Source organism: Coffea arabica, chromosome 8e (genome assembly GCF_036785885.1).
Source record: "Coffea arabica cultivar ET-39 chromosome 8e, Coffea Arabica ET-39 HiFi, whole genome shotgun sequence".
In the NCBI taxonomy this organism is placed as follows: Eukaryota; Viridiplantae; Streptophyta; class Magnoliopsida; order Gentianales; family Rubiaceae; genus Coffea; species Coffea arabica.
Genome location: NC_092324.1, coordinates 24,925,722 through 24,938,491, shown reverse-complemented (window position 1 = coordinate 24,938,491; position 12,770 = coordinate 24,925,722). Strand labels below are relative to the sequence as shown.

The 12,770-nt window shown below is 35.3% G+C and overlaps 2 protein-coding genes across 3 annotated transcripts; both read right to left on the bottom strand.

Annotated features, from left to right (window-relative positions):
* Positions 1 to 316: 316 nt before the first annotated feature.
* LOC140013037 (uncharacterized) lies at positions 317 to 5,379 on the bottom strand. 2 transcript variants are annotated; one of them, XM_072062008.1, is made up of 5 exons: positions 5,084 to 5,379; positions 4,369 to 4,452; positions 3,061 to 3,140; positions 2,422 to 2,970; positions 317 to 1,115 (listed from the first exon to the last, which is right to left on the bottom strand). In XM_072062008.1, the coding sequence occupies exons 4-5, from the start codon at positions 2,740 to 2,742 to the stop codon at positions 789 to 791; spliced, it is 648 nt and encodes a 215-aa protein (XP_071918109.1). In that variant the 5' UTR covers positions 2,743 to 2,970; positions 3,061 to 3,140; positions 4,369 to 4,452; positions 5,084 to 5,379; the 3' UTR covers positions 317 to 788. The 2 variants fall into 2 exon arrangements, with proteins under 2 accessions (XP_071918109.1, XP_071918108.1); XM_072062007.1 differs by lacking the exon at positions 4,369 to 4,452.
* A 6,502-nt stretch (positions 5,380 to 11,881) lies between these two features.
* On the bottom strand, positions 11,882 to 12,487 carry LOC113704659 (putative disease resistance protein At1g50180). Its single transcript, XM_027226542.1, has one exon. It carries the CDS (start codon positions 12,485 to 12,487, stop codon positions 11,882 to 11,884), a length of 606 nt encoding a protein of 201 aa, XP_027082343.1.
* Positions 12,488 to 12,770: the final 283 nt, after the last annotated feature.

Genomic DNA, 12,770 nt, shown 5'->3' with positions numbered 1-12,770 from the left:
CTAGAAGCAAAATGATCAAGGAAAAATGAAGGAATTGCTCCAGAAGTTACGATGTCATTAACACTCATTGCAACCTGATCCGAAGGACAGTGATTAAATGGCTAAACACAAAGCTGGCCCCTAGCAATCATATGTCAAGACAACCGTATCGTAATATATGTATCAATCCACAAATCCAGAGCACGAGAAACTGGCAAATGTAAACTATTATAATGCACAGGCTTGGATTATATGCGAAAAACTGTCTAAGACGCTTAATATGCTTCAGGATAAGTTAATGAAATAAGCATCAAGGACATGCAAGTGTGAATGCACAATCACGAAGAAACAAATTACATATAAATGTTGGGAACCAGTTAACAACAATAAAAAATGGACAGGTAATCCACAAACAATCACGTTCTAGAAGTACAGTCATCCTCAATGTACTTTAATAGTAGAAAAATTCCACAATTGGCATGCCACACAAAGTGATCTTAAGCCAAGCTTTTCTCCTTCATCAACTTAAGGATGTAGCCGTAGCGATTTGCTGCAGAAGCCCTAAGAAAAATAATCCTTTCACCCTCTTTGCTAGAATCGGCATAGTGACAGTTAGCATGTATTCTCCACATGTCCGGAATGTCCATTGAGGTGATCACATCCTGGCACTGCATTATGTTGTAGAGGGACTTGGACTCCATCCTACTCCGTCTGTCCTCAAGAACGAAATCAGAGTAATTTCCAATCTTGCTTATAGCATCCTCAAGACTAGTAGATGACCGAGTCGATTTTGACCCTCTGGTCCCCTCCTATTCACCGCTGGTTCCTAGGCTTGAGGCTGACCGTTTTCCTCCAACTGCACCAGGAACTAGGGGAACATAGTAGACGTCATCGTCATCCCCTTCGACTGGTATGTTCACCGGAGTAGGAACCCTCGAGCTAGAGGCTTTACCTTTTCCCTTCCAGCTTTTAGTAGCAGAGTTGGACCTTTCACGGTGAGGCGGTTCCGATGGAACTACCTTGCTTGCAGACTGGGCACGGCTGCCTGTGGCATGTCTTCGAAGCAGAAGTGGTGTCAACCGATCGTACCAGTAGCATGAATTCTCTTTTTTGAAATCAAAGTACGAGGCATTAGTCTGGTGAAATGTAAATATGAAGTCAGCACATAGGAATTGATAGTGTACTAGGAAAAATCTTAATATTCGAGTTTTTTTAACAAGGAAAATGCTAATTCAAGTAACTTTGTCGTTAGCTAAATCCAGGATCCAAAACAGAGTCTGCATTCTTCCATTTGAAGACGAGAATCTTGGACAGTATTCTTTCCTTTCCTTTGTTGAGAAGGCCCTGTTTACTCAGGGACCTCCCATTATAACCCTTTATAACCCAAAGTTGGTTCTATTCAGAATTGAATATGTACATATACACCAAATGATAGGTTCTTTTCATCATTCAATCTAATAAGGATGTAATGACTGAGCTAGAAGATTAACTCATCAAAAGACTTCGAGGATTAAAAATAAGACAGAATAACAAGTGGAGTCAGCACCAAATCTGAAGTCACCAGAAAATCAAGGATGAAAAGACTTCAAGGATTAAACATAAGTGAGAATAACAAGTGGAAATTAAACAAGATTGTACGTCAAATTTTAGTTCAATGGGGAATCTGAAGTCACCTTTCAAATCTGAAGTACTCCGAAAATCCATTAATAGAAAGGAGGGAAGCGACAAGTTCATATGTGACACCCCAACTTTTAAGATGCTATTGTTTTACGGTTTCTTTAGTTCATTTTATTTTAAAACATTATTTTGTTTCAGGGAAGATATTAAAGTTATTTCTTTGGGTTTGATTTAAAACCTTATTTGACTCAAAACCCTAATTTGATTCTATGGAATTGTAAAATTTATCACCTTTTCCTTAAAATTCCTTTTATTTGGAAATTATTCATTTAATATGATCCTCCTACTCAAGTACTCCACAATAAGTGCAAATGAACCTAGAAAGTAGGGTTTTACTATTCATTTTCAAGATTGGAGCAAATTAGGGTTTTCGCGATTTCTCGCTGGATGATTTTTCGGTACGGAGCAAGGATCAAATTTGGTAATTAAAAGTGACTTTTAAGTGAGCAATAATATGTGACTAGTAGCAATGATATAAGGTTAGTGAATGGGAAGTAAAAACCTTAGTACGTGTGTTTTTTAAGAAAAACGGCGCGAACCGGCGGGTCCCGCGCACTACCGTTTGAACGCACCACTTGACCACCATTTTTCTTACCCAACAAACTTATTGAACTTGAGCAAAATATCTTCTTCATTACAGCTAAGGCTGACCGAAATTAGTGGCTAAAATGACAAGGAAAGAAAGAGAAAAAAAGAAAGGTGGTGGTGGCGACAAGTGTCAGCCTTTGGTACGCCTTAGGGGGAGGTGGGGTCGTTACATCATACCTGCTCCAAGTTGGCCCAATGTTCATCATCAGCAGTGAAGCAACAGCTGTCCTCACTCCACCCAACCCCGGTCTCTGATTTTGATGATATCTCACGCAGATTACAGAACAGGTCCCATTTCTTCTTGATGTGATAGAATCTGGTCTGCAATTGCTGGTCAGTGACAATCATTATGCCATTGCTCGCCAAATGACCTGCCAACATGTCGTAGTTTGTCTCTAGCAACTTCTTGTTGTCCCAAACGTTATTTTCCCTAAAACTAAAGTAGGCTGTGAGGAAAGCTTCGTCCATTGCATCGTTCCATTGAATCCTAGAAGCCATTTGCTAAGTTTGAGGGGAAAAAATAGTTAGCACTGGACGGAGATAGCAAAAATTGAGTTAAAGTGGTTTGGAAACAGATCTGGACAATGAATAGTAAGAGCAAAAACAAGTGAAGAAGGAACTCAACGAAGGCACTTGCCTCAACGTAGATGGAAAGGCAGTCGATGTAGTTGTTGGATGCAGTTGACGAACGGGTAGAGCAATCGGACGTACAGCTAACAGGTGAGGCTTGAAAATTCGAACAATAAGTATTCTTAATCAATTAATATGCTGCGAAAATTACTTTCTAATACAGATAGACAGCGTAGAAGGACATACAATCGCAAGAAGGCTTCTTCGTCTTCTCAGCGGTCATAACCGAAGAGAGAACAACCTCAAAACATTAGAAATGGCAGCAGCTGGACAGTAAAATTATTAAGTCATTGCAAAAAATATGCATCCAAACAGCACATGGGAGTTTGCATCCAAACAATCCCAGCATGTTAGCTTTCAAATTCCAGTGTGAATCAAAATAAACAACGCGTCTGTTAACTGTGGAAATTACCAGCGCACAGTAATACAGGATTTTAACTCCTAACAACAAGATAATAATTCAGCACATTGACATGTATCCGACCTCAACAAATGAGACTTAAAACAGAACCAAAAGTTAATTCAAGCATCTATTCATGAACTGTGTAGGCTGTGGTAAGCACCTTATAAAGATGGCTATCCATCTTAATATCTGTGATTATTATATTAGATAGGAGATGCATTCATAAGGAAAGGACTACGTTTCCACCCAACAAGACACTGACAAAAAGGTAAACTTTATTATCACAACCTTCCACATGAGCTGCATGGCATATATAATCCGGCTGTCTACATGGCAGTTTCTACTTCCTAGTAGACGACTAATGTTGGTGCAACTGGCCATATCACCATCATCATTAGTATCTCCAACGTCCGCAAGGCATACTTTTTCACAATTGACACTGAATTGGCTGTGAACCACTTAAATCTTGTGGTTAAATAATTTCCATTAAAAGATGTATTCGCTATCAAGGTTGTATTAAAAGATTGATATATTCTTCAGATTTTCCTTCATGATTTCTGCTCAATCAATCATTACTATGACCAAGAAACCAAAGACTCTAAAAAGTTACAAGTACTGCTGACAATGAACCAAAAAATGCTTAAACTAATGATAGGTTGCGTTGCAAATAAAGACAGCACCTGCGCTTAGTAATCTGATACAATTTCTTGTTTGAAAAGGTGCAATCATCTTCTTTTTTTTTCTTTTTCTTTTCTTTTGGGTCAGACTCAATCTAAAAATTCTTTTCTCTGGGCCACTCATGTAACCTTTGTTGTCAAGTATATGTAAATTTTAATTCTTCTTCAAAACCATTTTTTCTTTTCCTTGCCATAGTGTCTGAGTTATGACTTATGAAGTAGCATCCCATTAAACAACTTATATGAGCATAAATTATGAGTTTATTATTCAATAATAAACATGATGGAAAGGACAAGTAACTTGTTGCTAACTTCAAAGTATTAATCCAAGTTTAGTTGGCTCATTATTAGTTATATTTTTCATATTATTGCCTTGGGCATCCAGACGCTTAAACATTAAGTTTAATTACTTACCAAATTTTGCAGCCCACCAATATATTTTGCTTTTATGTTTCCTGTCACAGTTGTCCAATCCTTGTGCGTTATGAGGCAAACCTTCTTCAATCGAAAGAAAGCAAAAGAAACCATGGAAAAAAGTAAACTGATTGCCAAAGGCCAATGCAACTAAGCAGTGAAAATAACTTGTATTTTTTGTAAAACTTTATTAAACAATTTCTGTGCAACATTAATTTACGTCATAGAATATATTTTACTTCATTTCCTTTTGTTTTTAAGGGTGATGAAGAACAATAATTTATATCCTACGTCAAACTGACATATTTCAAAGCAAAATTAACTTCTAACATTCTTATTGTCCTACTGAATTCAGGACAAATTTTATTTTCCCCAATTAAATTTTTTGTTTCCATGATAAGAAAAAAGCCCCAAAGACGAAAAATCTCCCTGCTTGCATTTTATATCCAGTTAATCCAGTTTTAATGCTCATAACCTCCCAATTTGGAATGCCAGACCAGCTTTATTCCACCATTCCATTCATATTCGTGCTCAATTAATCCTAAGTAGATTTTAATCTAGCATATAAAAACTCTACTGATCACACACACCCAACACAAAATCAGGTGTGGAAGGGAGATAATCAGCTGATGAAGCTGTGGAGAACTAGAAAGAGAGATCAACGCAGGTTTATGGAATGTAAATTGTAGCTGATGGTAAATCGAGGGAATTGTACCTGCCGCTGTAGATTGGGAGAAAGTGGAATGGCCTCGGAGCACCAAATTCTGCTGGGGTGTTGGAAGTCTGAACTGCGGCAGGGTGAAATGCGCTGCTGAGATTCAATTTAGGAGCTAAACTAGTTGTTTACCGGACGTCTTTGCACGCTGGTTTAGATTACAGCTGAGTTGGCGGTGGGAGGTAGATGAAAATGGTGAATAGAGACAAGAACAGAGGAGCACGTGAAGCCTTTGTGCTGTATTGAGGAGTAAAGGCTTTACTCCTCAGCCAACGGTTACTTTATTGCAGGCCTTTGAAAATTTGAGTTGCCACGTCAGCCTTTTGAAGTGTTTGCATGACTTTAGTGCAAAAGGCTGCACCTCATAGGAATCCAATGTCGGATAAATGCATAGGAAATATCTTACACAGTCCAAACGCTAATTTCCTAAATTGTGAAATAACCAACCAATTATGCTTTCCAAACAAACCCAATGAATGTTTACAGTAAGGGGACCATTTATGATTACATGAGGACCTATGGATTATGTGGTTTACCGTGGATTCCATATTAAGCAACTTGTTTATATAGCTTTTATGACTTGTTTTCATGTTCAAAAATAAATATGCATATCTCAATATGTTAAGAAAATTAGGGTTTCTTTAATTTAAGTGAAACCTAATAAAGTTAAATATCATATTTAAATCCTATAAAGTCCATATGTTAGGCCCACTAAATATATAGTTTTATAAGACATTATGGACTTCAAGAAAATTTTGGGTTTGTGTGATAAATTTGGGTCAAATTATGAATATGGACTTTTAGTCCAATAAGTCTTGATCCAATTGACTGGTTTGACTAGATTTGACTGGTTTGACCATGTTTTGACCAGAGTTGACCAGAGTTGACCAGAGTTGACTTTGATCAAAATTTTTGTTTAATTTGTATAATTTTAAATTTGAATATTAGTATGAATATATATATTTTAGAATAAATTAATTGAAATAATATGCCATCAAAGTGACCTCTATTATGAAAATTAGTTTATTTTAAGATATAACTAGATGGGTATTTGTAATTTTATAAATATTGATCAGCCCAAAGGAAGGTTAATATTTAATAAAATTACATGTAAACTTGTGGTAATAAATACGTGATAATTATTTGTATTTTTTAGATGTGATTTATAAATTGGCCCAAAGGAAAATTTATTTTTTGACATATTATTATCAGTATTTATTACTGCACCAAGATATCATTTAGAAGTTAATATTTTTGTCCAAAAACAAAATATTAATGGAACATCGGTATCTTGAGATGGGGTTACCTTTATTTAAATTTATTATTGTTTTGGTTTATGTGAGCTTGTTTAATTATATTATGTTTTCTGTTCAGTTGCAAATGATCTTACAAATATTACTTCCAACATCAATAATACTCCTATATGAATGGCACAAATTTCAAATCTTGGAAAAAACATCTTTTGATAGTATTTGGAGTAATAGATCTCGACCTTGCGTTAAGCGATGATTCTCCCACACCTCTTACAGATTAGAGTACCTCTGATGAAAAGAAAACTAATGAAAGGTGGGAGAGATCAAATCGCTTGTGTCTGATGATCATTAAAAATACCGTTCCAGAAACATTCAGAGGATCAATGTCAGAAACGACAGTAACCGCTAAAGAGTTCTTTCAGAACATTGAAAAAAGGTTTGTCAAGAACGAAAAGACTGAAATTACTACGCTCTTGACACGTCTAGTTTCAATGAAATTTAGTGGCAAAAGTAATATCAAATAGTACATTATGAAAATGTCTCATTTTGCTTCAAAATTAAACGCACTTAAATTGACACTCTCTGAAGAGTTACTAGTACATTTGATTTTAATATCTCGTTCTACACAATTTAGTCAGTTGAAGGTGAGTTACAACTATCAAAAAGAGACTTGGTCTCTAAATGAACTCATCTCACACTGTGTAGAGGAAGAGAAAATGTTGAAGTAAAATCAGATAGAAAGTGTCCATCTAGTGTCAACCACTAATAATAAAAGTAAGGGATTTAAGAGAAAAAAGGAAAAAGGAGCTGCAGGTACAGCATCACAAAAGAAACAACAAAAGAAATCAGATGATCAGGGAAAGAATAGTTGTTTCTTCTGCGAAACTGAAGGACATAAAAGGAAGCATTGCACCAACTATCACGCTTGGCGTGTTAAGAAATGTATGCTTCTTAATTTGGTTTGTTCTGAGGTTAATTTAACTTCGGTACTTAAACACACATAGTGGTTAGATTCTGGTGCAACAACTCACATCAGTGTGTCTATGCAGGGTTGCCTAAATTGCCGAAAGCCTAATGATAATGAAAAATATATCTACGTGGGCGATGACAAAACAGTTTAAGTTGAGACAATTTGAGTTTTTAGATTATTGTTAAAAATTGAATTTTCTTTGGATCTTAATGAGATATTTATTGTACCGTCTTTTCGACGGAATTTAATCTCCATTTCTATTTTGGACAAATTTGATTATTTTTGTTCATTTGGAAATGAAAATTTTGAATTGTTTCATGATTCAAAATTCATTGGTTCTGGTTCTTTAATGCACTATGATAATCTATATTTAATTGATACGATTGTCTCATTTAATGAATCTCTGTATTTGAGTACTAGAGGAGTAAAAAGAAAATTAACCAATGAGATTCAACTGCATTATGACACAAGAGATTGGGACATATCTCCAAACGGAGAATAGAAAGACTTGTGTCAAATGAAATTCTTGACTCCTTAAATTTCACAGATTTTGATGATTGTATTAACTGTACAAAGGGGAAACAAACCAATAAAAGGAGATTTGAAGCCAATAGGACCTCAAACGTCTTAGAACTTATACATACAGATATCTGTGGACCATTTCTTACATCTGTTTGGAATGGTTAACAATATTTTATAACGTTCATAGACGATTTTTTAATATATGGTTACATATATCTCATTTCAGAAAAGTCACAGTCATTGGACGTGTTCAAAAATTTTAAGGCTGAAGTTGAGAATCAACTCAACAAAAGAATTAAAAGCGTCAGATCTGATCGTGGTGGTGAGTACTATGGTAGATATGACGGTTCAGGTGAACAACGTTCAGGACCATTTGCTAAATACCTAGAGGAATGCGGTATCGTCCCACAATACACTATGCCAGGTTCACCCATTATGAATGGTGTAGGTGAAAGACGAAATAAAACGCTTAAAGACATGGTAAGGAGTATGATATGTCATTCTACCTTACCAGAGTCACTCTAGGGAGATGCAATTAAGACTGCAACATATATCCTTAACAGAGTTTCAACTAAACTAACTATCAAAATCCTTTATGAGTTTTGGACAAAGAAAAAGTCCAGTTTAAAGCATTTGCATGTTTGGGGGTGTCCAGTTGAGGCAAGGCTTTACAGGCCAAATGAAAAGAAACTAGACTGAAAAATAATTAGTTGTTATTTTATTGAATATTCTGAAAGATTCAGAGGTTACAAGTTTTATGATCCCACAACTAATCAATTTTTGAGACAGGAAATGCCCGATTCTTTGAGGATGTTGAGTTTGAGGGAGAAAATACAATAAGGGACATTGTCTTTAAAGAGAAGTATATTAATATTCCCACAGGTGTCATTGATCTTATTCAGGATCCTATTTTTGAACTTGATCATGACATGACAAATCAAAATAATGTCGAAAAATAAACTGTTATAGAAGAACAAACTCTTTCTCTCCAAGAACTAGTGCCATTAAAAAGATCCACTAGAGAAAGGAGCAGTGCAGTGCCAGATGATTACATTAGTTTTTCCCAAAAACATGAGGATAACTCTGCATTGATGGAAGATGATTCAATCAACTTCCGCCAAGCCATGAAAATTTCAAATTCTCAAAAGTGGATCGATGCCATGAATGAGAAGATTAAATCCATGAAGGACAATGATATTTGAGATCTTGTCCCATTGCCAGAAGGAACGAAACCCATTGGTTGTAAATGGATATTTAAAATCAAAAGAGATTCGAAAGGCAATATGGAAAGATATAAAACTCGTCTTGTCGCCAAGAGATTTACACAAAAAGAAGGTATCGACTATAAAGAAACCTTCTCTCCGGTCTCTTCAAATGACTCTTTTACAATTATCATGGCATTAGTAGCGCATTTTGATCTTGAGTTCTATCAGATGGATGTAAAGACATCGTTTCTCAATGGTAACATTGATGAAACGATTTATATGGTGCAATCAGAAAACTTTGTATCAGGAGATCCAAAGAGTATGGTTTACAAACTTAAAAAATTCATCTATGGATTCAAACAAACGTCTCGACAATGGTATTTTAAATTTCATCAAATGATCATCTCGTTTGATTTTGAAATGAATTTAGTAGATGATTACATATACCATAAGTTCTGTGGGAGTAAGTATATTTTTTTGGTATTGTACGTTGATGACATATTGCTTGCGAGTAATGATATGGGTCTATTGCATGAAATCAAGAAATTTCTAACTAAGAATTTTGAGATGAAAAATCTTCGTGATGCATCTTTTGTGTCAGGTATACAGATACACCGGGATCGCTCTCGGGGTATTTTAGAACTATCACAAAAGAGTTATATCGAAAAAGTTCTTAAAAGGTATGGCATGCAAAATTGTAAATCGGGTGACACCCCCGTGGCTAAAGGAGACAAATTTAGTTTTAACCAGTGTCCTAATAATACTTTTGAGGAAAATGACATGCAAAAGATTCCTTATGCGTCAGCAGTAGGGAGTCTAATATATGTTCAAGTATATACGCGTCCGGATATTGCTTACATTATTGGAATGTTGGGTAGATATTTAAGCAATTTTGGATTAGATCATTGGAAAGCAACCAAACGGGTCTTATGGTATTTACAGAAAATAAAAGATTACATGCTCACGTATCGGAAGTCAGATGAATTAGAGATCATTGGGTATACTGATTCCGATTATGCTGGATGCCAAGATACTATGAAATCAACGTCAAGCTATATCTATTTGTTGGCTAGAGGTGCCATATCTTGGAAGAGTGCTAAATAGTCCCTTATAGTATCTTCTACTTTGGCTGTAGAATTTATAACTTGTTATGAGACATCCAATCAACGAATTTGGCTGTAAAATTTCGTCACAGGCTTACGTGTAGTGAATAGTATTGAAAGACCACTCAAATTATTTTGTGACAAGAAGTCAGCAGTCCTATATACTAATAATAACAGGAGCTCGACAAAATCTAAACACATAGATATCAAGTTTCTGACTGTTAAAGAAAGAGTACAGAGTGGACAGTTATCGATAGAGCATATCGGGACAAACTCCATGGTTGCGGATCCGTTTACTAAGGGATTGCCACCCAAAATATTTCATGAGCATCCTGCTCATATGGGTGTCATGTTATTAAACGATGTACAGTTTTAGTGGGAGTTTGTTATTTTCGATGCTCTTATGATACTTTTCGGTTGTTGATGATTTAAGAATATTTTATGCATAAATAAAGTTTGGATTTATTTTACACTCTGACCTTGGTATGGTTTGATGGCATGAAAATTTAAGATGGACCAATTGAAAATAGGCATGTTATGATCACATTACATGAAATTTTCATGCTACACATTCACATCATGATTCATATTATTTAATTATATCAATATATGTGACCATTGATGGGTCGAATTACGAAATTGTAACAAAGGCCGCTTTGATCCTATATTGGTATGATTGATGAACCGAATTAGTTACAGATACATTGTGGTAATGACAGTAAAGTTGAGCTCATACAGTTAATTATAAAATATAATTATAAGGTTACACATATAGTCCAAGTAGGAGATTGTTGGATCCTTAATCCAACATTGGATTTATATGTGAATAATTATATAATGCAAACTGTCAAATAAGGTTAAATCTAATTAAAATGATCAACTATGGTTTGGATTTAATGTATCTAATAGGATGTGAGCCTTTAATGTGTAGAGATTTAAGGGTTTCTATTTCTATGATGGGCTGAAATAGGGTTTCAAAGGGTAACAGGAATGTTACCTATAAATAGGGTTATGGTCCCCGGGTCACAGGTATCATTCTATTTGTCTTATTTTTAGTACCACAAAAATAGTTCTTCTATGATACCCCATCATCAGAAAAGATACTAGAGAGATACTAAAGGGTTCTCTTAAGATTTGGCAAATACCTGTTGACCTGGAAGGCCACCCCAATATCTTTGAAAATTCAAATATCAGTTTGTCGATCTGAATCCAGATACGTTTCCGCTATTTTACTATTAATTTATTTCTTAATAATCGCCATATAGATTTTGGGTTTAATAGGTGATGGTTTTCACCTAAGGTTAAATTTATATAACCACCCTAACAGTATAGAGATTGCTAAGGGGAGGTAGCCACACTTGCGAACCATTTCCCTTCCCAATTTCTCCCTTTCAACTTCAATGCTAGAACCTGCAAAACTGCAGTGTATCATGTTTGTTGCTTTTAATTTGACTAACTGCTACGAATAATTGGGTTTCCAAATATTTAGGCTTTTGTTTTGATCAATTAATTTGCCATTATCTCATGCCAATATACCATAATTGTCAAAATTAACAAAAAATGAAGCTAATGCTAAAAATTCTTGGACAGATGAAGTTCCAAACAATGAAATGAAGTATTAACATCACCACCATTTTTGAAAGGAATTCTGCTCAAGGTTATCTTTCCTAATCACATTGAAAGACGTTTATTTGTTCCTTTCTAAAAAGTTACTAAAAACATTGTGAGAGATACACCAAAGAAGACTAACCTCGAAAATTCTCGTTGTTGAATTTTAATGCCCGCTTTTGAAGTAGCTCCCAGGCTTCATGTTCATCCAGGTAATTCATTTTGTGAATGGTTCCAACTTCTGCTACTTTCTTGTTGCGAGTTGTAAGTAAAATCTTACTATATGATTCCATTGTTAGGAAGGCTCGTTTCAGGCAATCCCAATCAATTCTATTCCACACGTCATCTAGAACAACCAAGCATTTCTTCTCCTTTTGCTGCTTGTACAACTCCTCCACCAATTCCCCGTCCGCCATGGACTTCATTTCTTCCTTGCTTTTTGCATCAGTAAAAATATGCTGTAAAATTTCCTCCAGATTTTTTCTAATTTGGCATTGTTGAGATATACAAACCCAAGCAAAAGCATCGAAATAATGCCGAATTTTGCCATCATTGTAAATTCTCCTTGCAATTGTAGTCTTCCCAGAACCTCCCATGCCCCAAATGGAAACAATAGGATGGTTGCACCCACCCTTATAGATGACTAGGGACATCAATTTGTTGATATCATCCTTCATTCCCACAAACGTTGAATCGGCAACCTCATGCGCATAGGTTTTGTAAGAACTTGTAAAATCCTTCATATTTTTTCTTAAAATTCCCTTTTATTTGGAATCCATTACTGTATAATAGCTTTACTACTCATTCAGTCCCTTAATAGTTGCAATCAATCACAGAATCAAGGGTTTTTCCTTTAGGTTCCTAGTTAGCGTAAATTAGGATTTTTGTGTATTTTGGTAGTGTGATTAATCGGTATAGACTGTGTATTAATTTGGTGGTTAAGAGTGAGTTTTAGATGAGATAAAAGGTGTGATTAGAAGTGATAATAATAAGTGAGTGAATCATAAGTTAAAACCCTAGTACGTG

Coding starts and splice junctions, on each gene's coding strand:
- LOC140013037 (XM_072062008.1), bottom strand. CDS start 2,742: ATGGCTTCTAGGATTCAATGGAACGATGCAATGGACGAAGCTTTCCTC. Junction 1,116..2,421: donor ATTGGGCCAACTTGGAGCAG/GTATGATGTAAC, acceptor ACATTTCACCAG/ACTAATGCCTCGTACTTTGA.
- LOC113704659 (XM_027226542.1), bottom strand. CDS start 12,487: ATGAAGGATTTTACAAGTTCTTACAAAACCTATGCGCATGAGGTTGCC.